Source organism: Eubalaena glacialis, chromosome 4, assembly GCF_028564815.1.
Source record: "Eubalaena glacialis isolate mEubGla1 chromosome 4, mEubGla1.1.hap2.+ XY, whole genome shotgun sequence".
Taxonomy (NCBI): domain Eukaryota; kingdom Metazoa; phylum Chordata; class Mammalia; order Artiodactyla; family Balaenidae; genus Eubalaena; species Eubalaena glacialis.
In genome coordinates, this window is record NC_083719.1 from 173373788 (window position 1) to 173387632 (window position 13845).

Here is a 13845-nt window from a genome sequence, read left to right on the forward strand (position 1 = left end):
GATAAATGATCAAAGATGACAGCAGTAATGAGACATAGTCCCCAAAATATAATTTATTCATTATGAAGTCCCCTGCTTTCATTTTCCTTGTTATACTTGGCAGTTGCTAAGACAGTAGTAGTAAATGTTCTCACCACACACACAAAAAAGATAATTAGGTGATGGAGGTGTTAACCAATCCTATGGTGGTAATCATTTTGTAATATGTGTGTATCACATCATCACGTTTAAACTTACACAATGCTATATGCCAACTGTATCTCAATAACGCTGGAAAAAGTTATACACAATCCAGGCTTTTGTTTAAGTAAACTGTTTAATTTAGAACAATTTTAGATTTACAGAAAAACTGTGAACATAGTACAGAGTTCCCATATACCCCACACCCAGTTTCCCATATTATTAACACCTTGCATTAATATGGTACACTTGTGACAATTAATGAACCAATATTAAAAATTGTTATTCCTTAAAAAAAAAAGAGAACTAAACATGATCCACTCACAGGCCTCATAAAGACCCTCAGACAGTCACACCCACATAATATGTCCACACTCAGGCAAACATACTTATACTTATCCATAGAAACAGAGCTGCAAAACTTGGGCTCGAAGCCCTTTCCGCTAAGCCTTGAAACAGAAAACATCAGATTCCTGAGGCTGACATTTAGTCCTTGATCTAGCCACGCCTGAAGCTGACAATGCTTTTGGAGTTTTCTGTTACGTGAGCTAAATTTTTCCCTTTTTTGCTGGAACCCATTTAAGTTGGACTTTTTTTTTTTTTTTTTGGCTTGCAACCAGGGTTCTGGCTGATAGAGATAAATAAGGCTTTTGCCAGGTGAAAAAAAAGGGGGGAGCGGGGGAGGAAGGAGGCACCCCAAGATGGAAGATGGCATTTACAGAGGCCTGGAGATATAAGAAAGCATGACCTGTGGCTAGCTGTACTATAGCGCGTACAATAGTGTTGGCGGCAGACTGAAGTCAGGCAGAGGGGTCTGAATTCAGTCTGAGCAATTGGAATCTAGTCATTGGGGGCCACCGAATGTTCTTCTTTCTTTCTTTATTTTTTATTTATTTATTTTTGGCTGCCTTGGGTCTTCCTTGCTGCGCGTGGGCTTTCTCTAGTTGTGGCGAGCGGGGGCTACTCTTTGTTGCAGTGCACGGGCTTCTCATTGCGGTGTCTTCTCTTGTGGACCACGGGCTCTAGGCCCGCGGGCTTCAGTAGTTGTTGCTCGGGGACTCTAGAGCGCAGGCTCAATAGCTGTGGCGCTTGGGCTCAGTTGCTCCGCCGCTTGTGGGATTTTCCTGGACCAGGGCTCGAACCCGTGTATGCAGGCGGATTCTTAACCACTGCGCCACGAGGGAAGCCTCCACCAAATATTCTTGATCAGGGGAGTTCCACGCTCAGGACTCCCCAGCGGGAGACAGTGATTGGATGAATAAATGTATTCCACTCAAACGTGCGAAATAGGTGGAGGTGAGGAGACCCCGGTCGGAGCTCGTTGAGCAACTTTGAACTACAACTTCCGGCATGCAATGCGAGGGACTCCTTGTCCTCCTGATTTGCCCCCCCGGCTCCAAGCCTGACGATTGGTTGGATGGGCTGCTTGTCAGACCAAACTCGGGTTTTGATTGGTCGAGTTCCAAGCTGTGCTCCGAGCTCCAGGCCCATGGGTCCCCGCACAGCGCTCCAGCAGGCAACATGGTAAGCCGGCAACTCAGCATGGGGGGCCCTGAGGGGCTAGGGGTTCCGCCGAGGGGGATCCTGGGAGACACCGAGGAGACCGGGATCCCTTTGTGGGCACTGAGGTCTCTGAGGGATTTGGGATCGCGCTGAGGGCCGTGTTTCCCTCTCTGGGGTCAGGGTCTCACTGCGGGACCTATGAGGGGGTGGGGGGTTGTACAAGGGAACTGGAAGGCCTTGAGTGTTCTGGGCTTCTGACAAGTCCCTGGGGGGCCCTCTAGGGGCCTGGGGTCCTGCTGAGCGTGTCGTCCCGTGGAGGGTACTGGGAATCTGAACACCTTCGGAGCCCCGTGAGGGAGATATGGGATCCCCCTGGGGCCCACTCTGGGGATGGTGTACTGCGGGAGCGTGGGGGCCGCGCCGACAGGGTCCATCGGGGCTCCCTACGGGTGTGGGGTGTGCCGAAGGACCGGGGAGAATCCTGAGAGGAGGGGGCCATGCGGAGGGGATCTGGGTGGGCTCAGGGCGGGCGAGGGTCCCAGAATTGGAGACAGCACAGTTGGAACCCTCAGGTCTCACGTGGTTCTGGGTCCAACCCATTGAGTTTATTCTTCAAGCTTAGCCTGGCCCCTGTGGGTCAGGCTGGTGCTGGGCGAGGGCGGAGACCCCCCAGCCCCTAGGACTGGCCAGAGGGAGAGACAGGATGGAGGGGCCAGGAAGGCAGCCTGACCTTGCTTGGGGTGGGGGGTGACCCCGAGGAGGGGCGTTGGAGATGGGTCTGAAGTAAGAGCATTGATGGAAGGGGTTGATGAAAGTGGATGTCGTTCCAGGGTGCGGGACGTTGTGGGAGGTGAGGGGAAGGGCTCTCGGAAACGGGATGGAGGAAAGTCGCATTGATGTTACTTAGCAGGATTCTGGGATCACAGATCCAGGGAAGAGCTTTGCGCAGAGGAGGGACATGGGCTGATGGGATGCTTCAGAGATCTTTGGAGATCTGCAGAGCGTGGACCCTAAGACTGGAGGCTGCTGGGGGTGGGCGGTGAGAAACATCCCTGGACGGACCTCAGGAGCCTTAGGTGGAGGGATGCATGTCTTCCCTCCTTCCCTTCTCTTCCTTCTTCATCCTTCCTCCCTCTTCTTCTCCCTTCCTCTCTCTCCCTCTCCTTCCTTTCTAACGTCCTTCCTCTCCAAGTGCTGGGATCGCAGTTTGAACCATGGGTCTCCTCCCTGGGAGGTGTCCGAGGGTAATGGGGTCAGCGATGGAGAGCCCGGGGGTCTGGGAGGGTCTCTGAGACCCGAATGGTTGGGCGCAGAGGACGCCGGGGGAGAGAGCCGGGCAGTGAGATGGGTTGGTCCTGAGCTGGGTCCGCCTGGCCTTGCGGGCTGAGGAGTGGAGTTGGACGTTTACTATGAGACAGGGAAGGGCCTGGGCCGCCTGGAGGAGCCGAAAGCCGTGTCCACGGGAGTGATGGTTGGGTGCTGTGGCCTCCAGGGAAGGGCCTGGAGGAGGCATGGTCTGCGAGCTCGGCAGAGAGGTTCTGCCAGGGGATGATGGGTCACAAGGGAGAGGTGTCTGGAGAGCCAGGGAGGCTCTGGGGAGCAGCTGCTGGGAGGTGCTGGGTTTCCAGGGAGGAGTGGAGGAGGGGTCCTGGGAGGAAGGGTGGGGCCGCTTCGAGGGGCCCAACTGTGCTCTGGGTCATTAATGCCTGCTAGCCAGTCTGCACTTGGGTGGGGGGAGGTGAGCAGTGAGACCAGAAAGATGACTCCCCACCTCATTACTGAAAAAATGTTCCTGGTCTCAGTTTACAAGTCACGGCTTAGAGAACATATCCTATTAGTCTTTTATTTTAATGATGGATTTCTCAGCAGTCATTCTGAATTACAGTGCTAGGCCCGATAGCCATCACATTAGAGCTTTCCCTATTAAAGTTAGCTTATTTTTGCCTGATTAAAGAATAATTTTAATAATTAGTTTTAATATTAATGTAATCTTTATTTCATTTTAGTTGTTAATACCATAATACTAGCAGACAGCCCTCCTGAGCACTTAATTTTACATAATTACTGATAGCAAATTGGTATTTACTGCCTTCAAGCAGGAAAACCCAGCTTCAGACTGATTACCAAAAACATTTTTTCTAAAACGTTTTAAAATAAGTATATGAAAATGTGTAATGAATTGTTGTTTAAAAGTTTGTTAGTAGAACTTGGTAAGAAAATTCCTAATTAAAAAAAGTCATCCCACTCAAACGTGTAAGTCTTTATCCTGAAACAGGTAGTGGGGCCAGAAATAGACCGCTTTCCTCCTTGGTTGATTACAAAGAGAGGGAGAGGGTGAGAGGGTGACTTCAATTATCAGGGATAATTTAAGATGGGAAAGACTTGGGGGACACAGCCACCTGGATGAACGTTGAAACTACAAGCTCACCTGAGACACAGTTACAAAAACTGCGTCCGTGGGACCGTGGGAGAAGAGCGCTTCCACTGGGTGTGCCCGGCTCGTTGTAGGTCCAGAAGGTGGTCGTGAGAGTACACGAAACAAAATAGGAAGCACCCCATTTCCAGATGAGGAAACTCAGGCTTGGGGAGATTTAAATCCTTAAATCCTTAGCACAAGGAGGAAAGTGAGCCCCAGTGTCTGCTCCAGCACGTGCTCTCCGCCGCCCCACACCCCAGCCAGGTGGTGGGGAGGGACGTGCGTTTTGCTGGGGCTCCCAGGGTTGGGTCTGAGCCCACCCCAGGACCTTTCCCCAAGAAGCAGCTTGAGCCAGGGTGGCCCTGCCTCCGCCACCTGGCCCCAGCGTCTCTATAAATAGCCGGGGTTCCGAGGCGTGAGCTTGTGATCCTCTGGCTGGCACTGCCCTTCACGTTTCCTCCCCCCAGGCTGTCCTTGGAGTGCAGCTGGTGGTGACGTTGCTCACTGCCACCCTCATGCATAGGCTTGCACCACACTGCTCCTTCGCGCGCTGGCTGCTCTGCAATGGCAGGTGAGCCACACCCCCTCCCCGGGCGGTGGGCGGAGCCCTAAGACCCCGCCCTCCCTGGTTTTCTCCTAGCCCCGCCTCAAGCCCAGCAAGACGAGGTTTTTTTGTTTTGTTTTGTTTAAAAAAAAAAAAAAAAAACCAACTTTGTTGAGATGTAATTGACGTACAATAATCTGCAAATATTTGAAGTACACAGTTGGATCAATTTTGACAGATTGTACACATCGCTGAGACCATCTCCACACTCAGAAGAGCAGCTGCTTCCCCCACTCCTGCTCCCCTTCATCCCTACTCTAGCTGTAGATCTGTTTCCCGAAACTCTTTTTGTCCCGGTTTGGGTTTCGGACCCTTTCTGAGAATCTGGTGGAAATTGTGAACTCTCTAGGGCAATTCACATGGTAGTTCCTCCAGGAGAGTTAGCCAGCAGATTCTGGGATGTCTAGGACCCCTGCTGCACTCCACTAACCAACCCCCAGCCCACCTCCCCAGCCTTCCCCTGGCCTTGGATGGCCTCTACCCATCCTGTCCCAGGCTTTTTGGGGCCAGGCTTCCCTCTGACTACAGTTCCTGCTTTGATCCCCCCCGCACCCAAGGTTCACTGCTTTGGTACCACCCCCCATGCCCAAGCTTTCCTGACTTCCTGTCTCTGCCCTCAGTCTCTTCCGTTACAAGCACCCTTCCGAGGAAGAGCTTCGGGCCCTGGCAGGGAAGCAGAGGCCCAGAGGCAGGAAGGAGCGGTGAGTGAACCCCCAGCCTTAGGTAAGTGGCTCCCTTCCAGGGGAGGCCATGAGGGCACAGGGCCTTTCCTGCCCACTTCCAGGCACTGCTCTGGGCACAGGAGAATTGGGGACACCCCAGGCTGAGGAGATGGTCACTGTCATTCACTGGTTGCCTCCAGTTGGCGTCTAATGCTTATTGGAAGTTTGCTCTGGGCCAGCCCTATGGGCGGGTGGTGGCCACACCCTGGCATTCAGAGGACACCCAGGCTGGGGGAGAAGGTACCTCCTAGGCCTCCTGTGCTCTGAGGGTGACATGGTAGAGCCTCTCAGGCTGGGGTGGGGTAGACCGCCATGGCTGCCTGGGGAGGGGAGGATAGAGGGTGCTGTTCTGACACATTCCCCCTCCTCCCAGGTGGGCCAATGGCTATAGTGAGGAGAAGCCGTTATCCGTGCCCCGAGACACCCCTTTCCAGCTGGAGACCTGTCCCCTCACAGCCGTTGATGCCCTCGGTAACAGCTGGGTCCCCTACTCCCCTGGCCCTTGGCTCACACCCTGGTGGGGTTGGTGGGGGGAGCATCCTGGGCGGGCTAAGCTGGGGACTCAATTGCATGCTCCCCGCAGTCCTGCGCTTCTTCCTGAAGTACCAGTGGTTTGTGGACTTCGCGGTGTACTCGGGTGGCGTGTACCTCTTCACAGAGGCCTACTACTATGTGCTGGGCCCGGCCAAGGAGACCAACATCGCTGTGTTCTGGTGCCTGCTCACCATCGCCTTCTCTATGTATCCTTCCTCGTAGCTCCCCAGGTGGGGAAGGTGGAGGCATGTGGAAGCTGGACCCCAGGCTCCTTGTCGCCCCAGAAACTCAGTGGTGTAAAGCAGTCACTATTTTATGTTTTCCTGGGCCGGGGCTCAGCTGGGTTGCCTCATATCTGCTCCATGTGGGCTTGCCTTTCAGCAGTCTAGAGCAAGCTTCCTCACCACAGGGGCCAGGAAGGAAAAGGGGGTACTGCAGGCCTCCTGAGGCTTTGCCTGAAGTCGGTCCACCCCAGCCCTGTCCATTCTCTGGGTCAAAGCAACTCAGCAGTCCAGAACAGATGCAGGGGCTGGCAAAGAGACGTCCCTTCTGTAATTTTTTTAGGAAGCTGCATAGAGAGCAGAGAGGCAAAACTGTGACTTTGAGGACCCAAGTCGGAGACAATGTCCTTGTGGAATGGGCTTGCAGAGAAGGGCAGATTGGAGATAGAGACTTGTATCTCTTGCAGCCTCTCAGAGGAACGGGAAACTCAGGAGCTGTGAATTCAGCCAGGAGGCTGAGTGGGTCAGGGAGACTTGACCTCCTGACAGACAGACAGACAGAGGCAGAGTTGGCCATTTCTAACTGACCACCGGCAGTGTGATGAGGCCAAGCTGGAGGCCTGGCTCAGGACCGCCCGCTCGCTGATGACACAGGCCTGAACAGCAGTGAGCCTCGTGTCCTGGGCTTGCCCGGCAGCTCACTCCTCTGCTCCCCAGGACTCCAAGCCTGAACTTCCATGTTTGTGCTCTGGAGTCGGGGGTGGGGGGGGGTGGTGGTGGTGGTCACTGGTTGGGGGGGTGGATGGGGGAGGGGTCACTACAGGCACTGGAGGCCTCCTTAGCCCTGCCCCCAGCAAGGTGTTCCTGACCGTGACCCGGCTGTACTTCAGTGCAGAGGAGGGGGGCGAGCGCTCAGTCTGCCTCACCTTCGCCTTCCTCTTCCTCCTCCTGGCCATGCTGGTGCAGGTGGTGCCGGAGGAGACCCTTGAGCTGGGCCTGGAGCCAGGTATGTGCAGTCTGGGGCCTGGGGTCTCCGCCTCCATCACTGCCTCATGTAAGCTGGCGAAGGCGGGGTTTAAGTGGCTTTTCCACCTGCACAGTAGGTGAAGGAAGGGACCCCTGGGGCCCGAGCAGTCTCCATGGGTAATTTGGGGGAGGAAATAGATAATGGTATAAAATTCATAAAGTACAAGAGGATATAGAATGAAAATCATCCTTCTACGCTGGTTCTCCCCAGAGGAAACCTAGGGCACCACATTCCCATATTCACATAAAACAGTAGTGTTTATGTCTCTATGCCTTGTCTTTTTCCCTTAGAAACAATAAATATTATTATCATATTAAGCGAAGTAAGTCAGACATAAATGAACTTATTTCAAAACAGAAATAGAGTCACAGACATAGAAAAGAAACTTATGGTTACCAAAGGGGAAAGCGGGATCAGGGGGAGATAAATTAGGAGTTTGGGATTAACATATACATACTACTATAGGTAAAATAGATAAACAACAGGGACTACTGTATGGCACAGGGAACTATATTCAATATCTTGTAATAACCTATAATGGAAAAGACTCTTAAAAAGAATATATGTACATATGAATATATATATATATATATACATATATATATATCTGAATCACTTTGCTGTACTGTAAATGAACTATACTTCAATTAAGTATTGGAGGTTGTCCCTAAATGCTATGTACAGTAAATGTATGTTACAGTAACATAGTAATAGTAACTTGATGCTACATTTTGTAACAGCTATACAATATTTCACTTTATGGATTTGCTGTGGTTATTTAACCAGGTCCCAATTTATGGACATTTAAGTCTTTCCGCTATTAAATGTTGTTGCACAAAACCATGTTGTACTACAATGTTGTACAAGAACAGCCTTGTGCCTGTGACCCTGTGCAAGAAAGTGCATTTATAATTTTAATAATGTTGCAAAATTGCCCTTCAGGAAGAGATGTATGAACACGCATATTTCCCCACATCCTCTCCAATATGTTCTCTCAGACTTTTTTGTCTTGGGTGATCTGACGGGTGAAAATATAAGTGAGGTTGAGCATCTTTTCATATGTTGAAGAGTCATTTCTATTGCCCTTCTGGAAAAGGTTTGTTCTTTTGGTAGTTTTCTACTGGGATGTCGACCATTTTATTGATTTGTAGGAGTTCTTTATATATTAAGGAAATTAGCCTTTATGTGTGATACGATTTGTAAATATTTTTTCTTAGTTTCTCATTTTTCTTTTGACTTTCTCTGCTTCTTGAATGATCTTTTAAAAATATAATTTGGATCACTTTTCTGCCTGACACCAGACTCTAATGGTCTTTTGATAAAGATAAAAATACTTGCTGTGGCCCACATGGTCCTGCTGACTCCTTGAGCTTTATCATAACCAATTCTTCTCACCTTTCAATTTTTAAATTATATAATGAATATATATAAAAGAATATATATATATATATTACAAAGCCAAATAATGTAAATACCCATGAATCCACCTCTCCCATTCAATAGGCTGCCTTTTTGTTTTGTTAATAGCTTCCTTCACTGTGCAAAAGCTTTTTAGTTTGATGTAATCCCATTTGTTTATTTTTGCTTTTGTTTGCCTTGCCTGAGGATACATGTTCAAAAAAATATTGATAAGACCAATGTCAAAGAGTGTACCACCTATGTTTTCTTCTAGGAGTTTTGTGATTTCTTGTCCTACATTTAAGTCTTTAATCCATTTTCAGTTTATTTTTGTATATGGTGTGAGAAAGTAGTACACTTTGATTTTTTTGCATGTAGCTGTCCAGTTTTCAGAGCACCATTTATCGAAGAGGCTGTCTTCTCCCCATTGTATATTCTTGTCTCCTTTGTTGTAGGTTAATTGACCATGTAAGAGTGCTCCATGTGTTCTTTTTTTTTTTTAATTTTATTTATTTATTTATTTATTTATTTATTTATTTATTTATGGCTGTGTTGGGTCTTCGTTTCGGTGCGAGGGCTTTCTCTAGTTGTGGCAAGTGGGGGTCACTCTTCATCGCGGTGCGTGGGCCTCTCACTGTCGCGGCCTCTCTTGTTGCGGAGCACAGGCTCCAGACGCGCAGGCTCAGCAATTGTGGCTCACGGGCCTAGTTGCTCCGCGGCATGTGGGATCTTCCCAGACCAGGGCTCGAACCCGTGTCCCCTGCATTGGCAGGCAGATTCTCAACCACTGCGCCACCAGGGAAGCCCCCATGTGTTCTTGATTAACATATATTCCCTGCCTCTATGTGTCCAATAAAGTCAAATCCCCATCTTTCCTAACTTTTTGTTTCTGACGCATCAGTCATTAAAAGGTTAATCTCCCTCTGGGATGATTTCTCCCAGAGGGAGACCATTTCGATTTCGACATCTCGATTTCTCCAGGTAGTGCTGTCAGTGTTTTCTTTATGTATTTTGAGGCTAATTGACAAAGTGTTTACAAGTTTAAAATTGCTACGTCTTCCTGGCAAATCAGCCATTTTTTCATGATGTATGGACCCATTTTGATTCTAATAATACTTCCATCTTAGTCTAGTTTGTCTGGTATTAATATAGCCTTTCCAGCTTTCTTCCTTCCTTTCTTCCTCCCTCCTTCCCTCCCTCCCTCCCTCCCTTCCTTCTTCCTTCTTTTCTTTTTAAATTGATATATACTTGACATATTATATTAGTTTCAGGTGTACAACATAATGATTCAATATTTGTGTATACTGCAAAATGAGCACCACAATAAGTCTAGTTAACATCCATCACTGCACATAGTTACAATTTTTTTTTCTTGTGATGAGAACTTTTAAGATCTACTTGCTTAGCAATTTTCAAATATACAATACTACCTTTCTTTTGATTAGTATTTGTTATATCTTTTTGACATCCCTTTACTTTCAACCTTCCAGTTACCTCATGTTGAGGTATGTCTACTTTAAAAAATAATAATAAATATATAGATATAGATATTTTCTTTATTTATTTTCTTTCTTTATTTTTTAATTTGGCCATGCTGCATGGCTTGTGGGATCTTGGTTCCATGACCAGGGATTGAACCTGCGCCCTCAGCAGTGAAATCTCAGAGTCCTAACCACTGGACTGCCAGGGAATTCCCTATCTGGATATTTTCCATCAAGTCTGATAGTCTGTATCATTTAACTTCAAAGTTTAATCCACTTACATTTATTGTGATTTCTGACATATTTGGCCTTGTCTCTACCATCTTACATTTTCACTTTCTATTTGTTCCTTTTCTTTTGTGCTGTTGACAGTGGCTGCCAGCTTAATTGTCCTTCCTTTTAGGTGATCTGTCATAACTTCTGACTGCTTTGTGAGCTCTTTGTTTTTGGTATTCTGCAGTTTTGCCACAGTGTGTCTAGGTATGGGTTTCTTTGTATTTATCTGGTTTTATACACTTTGTATGTATCGTCCATTCTGCAGACTTCTCATTAATTCCCTTTCAATATCTCTTCTTCATTCTCTCTCTTCTCTCCCTTTGGGGTTCAGACTTGACTTATATTGAACTTCTTATTCTGTCCTCTTTATCTCTTAATCTTTCATCACATTTCCCACCTTCCTGTCTTTCTGAGTCGGAATCTGAGTGATTTCTTCAGATCCAATTCATTAGTTCCTTCTTTGGCTCCTTCTAAGATGCTGTTTAACAACTTATCACTTCAATAATTATATTTTCCTTTTGGAAGAGCTTAATTGATTCCTTTGCAAATCCACCTGGTCCTCTGAGGTAGTCTCATGTCACCTGTTCTGTGATTCCAACTTTTATTTTCCTCAGGCATTTCACACAGAAGCCTTGCAGTCTAAACTTGTCCTTTGTTTTTTTTCTCCTGACTCACCTTTATGGTAATTTGTTGTCTTGTGTGTTTGGTGATTTTGGTTGTGAGCTCATATTATTTGCTTTTACTCCGTGGAAAATGTTGGGGCCTGAACTGAGAATTCTTTCCAGGACTTTGATTTCCTCCTGTGGAGCCCTTCATGACCCTCCAGCCTCGGGGAAGCTCAGACTCAGTGCCCTCCACCCCCATGTCCCTCAGTCCAATCAAGGGTGTCTGCCTAGCACATTCTCCTGAGCTTCACATAACTGGAGAACAAAATTGTCCTCATGCTTGTCACAGGGCCTGGCTGCCACTAGTGTGTTCCTACCTGGGGAACGAAAGGATGTCTGGGAGGGGGGCAGAGTAGGCTCTGAGGCCCCAGGGGTCTATTTTAGACACCTCCCTCTCTTTGTCTTCCCCAGGCCTGGCCAGTATGACCCAGAATTTGGAGCCACTTCTGAAGACACAGGGCTGGGACTGGGCGTGAGTCCTGGGAAGGGAGGGGGAGCAGCGGCATGCTGTGACCTGCAGGCAGGGTGCTGACCTGCCGCAGAGCCCTGACCCTTCTCTTTTTCCCAGTCTTCCTCTGGTCAAGCTGGCCATCCGCGTGGGGCTGGCAGCAGTGGGCTCCATGCTGGGTGCCTTCCTCACCTTCCCAGGCCTGCGGCTGGCCCAGACCCACCATGATGCACTGACCATGTCGGAAGACCGGCCCATGCTGCAGTTACGTGGGGGACCGGGTGGATGGAGGGTTAGGGCGCCTAGGGGAGGGGCCGGTGGGGATGGTGGGTGCCCAAGCCTACCCGCTCTGCGCCCTTGCCCCCAGGTTCCTTCTGCACACCAGCTTCCTGTCCCCCCTGTTTGTCCTGTGGCTCTGGACCAAGCCCATGGCGCGGGACTTCCTGCACCAGGCTCCCTTTGGGAGCACGTCTTTTTCTCTGTGCGTATGGAAGTGGGAGGCAGGGCAGCTGGGGCCCCCTCTGGGTACTCCAGACTCTGAGGCTAAGGGAGGAGTGGGTCCTGGGGGAGGATCCTGGGGCAGAGGGCAGCCTCACTAGCCCCCTCGCCCCTCTCGGCGCAGGCTGTCCGACTCGGCCTTCGACTCGCTGCGTCTCTGGATGCTGGTGGCACTGTGCCTGCTGCGGCTCGCGGTGACCCGGCCCCACCTGCAGGCCTACCTGTGCCTGGCCAAGGCTCGAGTGGAGCAGCTGCGGCGGGAGGCCGGCCGCATTGAGGCCCGAGAGATCCAACGGCGGGTACCGGCGCGGGGTAGGGGAGGGAACCTGGGCCTCAGGGCGGGGTTCCCTGTCCCTCAGGCGTGGGGTTACCCGGAGCCCGAAGGTCCCCTGCTGCAGCCACTGCTACCTGTCCACCAGGTGGTGCGGGTGTACTGCTACGTGACAGTCGTGAGCCTGCAGTACCTGAGTCCCCTCATACTCACACTCAACTGCACGCTGCTGCTCAAGACGCTGGGTGAGAACCCGCCTGGGCGACGGCGGGGGCGGGGTCTGGAGTTGGAGCGGGGCGGGGCTGAGCCTGGAACGAGGGGCTGGAGTTGTAGTTGGGTGGGAGAGGGGAGGGGAGGGCCGGAGAGTGAGAGAGGCGGGGGCGGGGCCTGGCTATAGAGGGGGCGGGGCGGAGGCTGGAGGGCCCTGAGATGGAGCGAGGTCAGAGGCGGAGCCTGGGGTGGGGCCCGAAGCTGAAGTGCGGGCAGAGCCTGGGGTAGCCGAGGCGGTGGAAGGAGGCAGAGCCTGGGGCGGGGCGGGTGAGTGTCAGCATGGGTGGGGGTCCTGGAGGCCAACTCCGCCTGCGCCTCCACCCATCCCTCCCTCCACCCTCTTTCTCTCGCAGGCGGCTACTCCTGGGGCCTGGGCCCCGTCCCCCCGCTGTCCCTCACCCCGTCCTCAGCCCGCGATGGCCCGGTCGACCCCGAGGAGGATGAGGCCGAGCAGACTGTGGCCCTGATCGCCGGGGTCCTGGGCAGCTTGCTCACGCCACTCTTCCTCCGCGGCGTCCTCGCCTTCCTCATCTGGTGGATCGCCACCTGCCAACTGCTCTCCAGCCTCTTCGGCCTGTACTTCCACCAGCATCTGGCGGGCTCCTAGCCCGCCTGCAGACACTCCTGCGGCCCCAAGGTCTGGTCCTGGTCCAGCGGGGCGCGGGCCACCCCCTCTGTGTCCCCAGGTGCAAGGTGGTCCTGGGAGTCCCAGATGCGTCTGCTGTGCCAGTCCCCTTCACTGCATGCCTGAGCCGTGGCCACGCCTTGGACCCTGAGCTTCTGTCTAGAAACTGATTCCCCAGGCCCAGAGGCAGAGGGTCCCACGGCCAGCCATTGTTCCCAGATTGCACGTGCCCAGTTTGACTGCAGTGGGGGTGGGCATGGGGGTGGGAGGGGGCACTATTCTGAACAAATAAAGGAGCAAGCCACTTTTTTAAAAAAATTAATTCAATTAATTTATTTTTGGCTGCTTTGGTTCTTTGTTACTGCGTGCGGGCTTTCTCTAGTTGCAGCGAGTGGGGGCTACGCTTGGTTGTGGTGTGTGGGATTCTCATTGCAGTGGCTTCTCTTGTTGCGGAGCACGGGCTCTAGGCGTGCGGGCTTCAGTAGTTGTGGCGCGTGGGCTTAGTAGTGTGGCTTGCGGGCTCTAGAACGCAGGCTCAGTAGTTGTGGCACACGGACTTAGTTGCTCTGCGGCATGTGGGATCTTCCAGGACCAGAGCTCGAACCTGTGTCCCCTGCATTGGCAGGTGGATTCTTAATCACTGCGCCACCAGGGAAGCCCGAGCAAGCCGCTTTTTACAAAAAGGATTCAGGTGGTTTGGGAGGCG

General features: G+C 51.1%; 1 protein-coding gene across 1 annotated transcript; it reads left to right on the plus strand.

Annotated features, from left to right (window-relative positions):
* The first annotated feature begins 1535 nt into the window (after window positions 1-1535).
* Window positions 1536-13394, plus strand: TMEM161A (transmembrane protein 161A). Its single transcript, XM_061188611.1, is given in 13 exon segments — window positions 1536-1565; window positions 1567-1704; window positions 4567-4670; window positions 5324-5404; window positions 5799-5896; window positions 6009-6165; window positions 7035-7186; window positions 11439-11499; window positions 11596-11739; window positions 11843-11956; window positions 12098-12272; window positions 12393-12489; window positions 12868-13394. Coding segments are annotated over 13 exon segments (1605 nt in total). The 3' UTR covers window positions 13122-13394.
* Window positions 13395-13845: the final 451 nt, after the last annotated feature.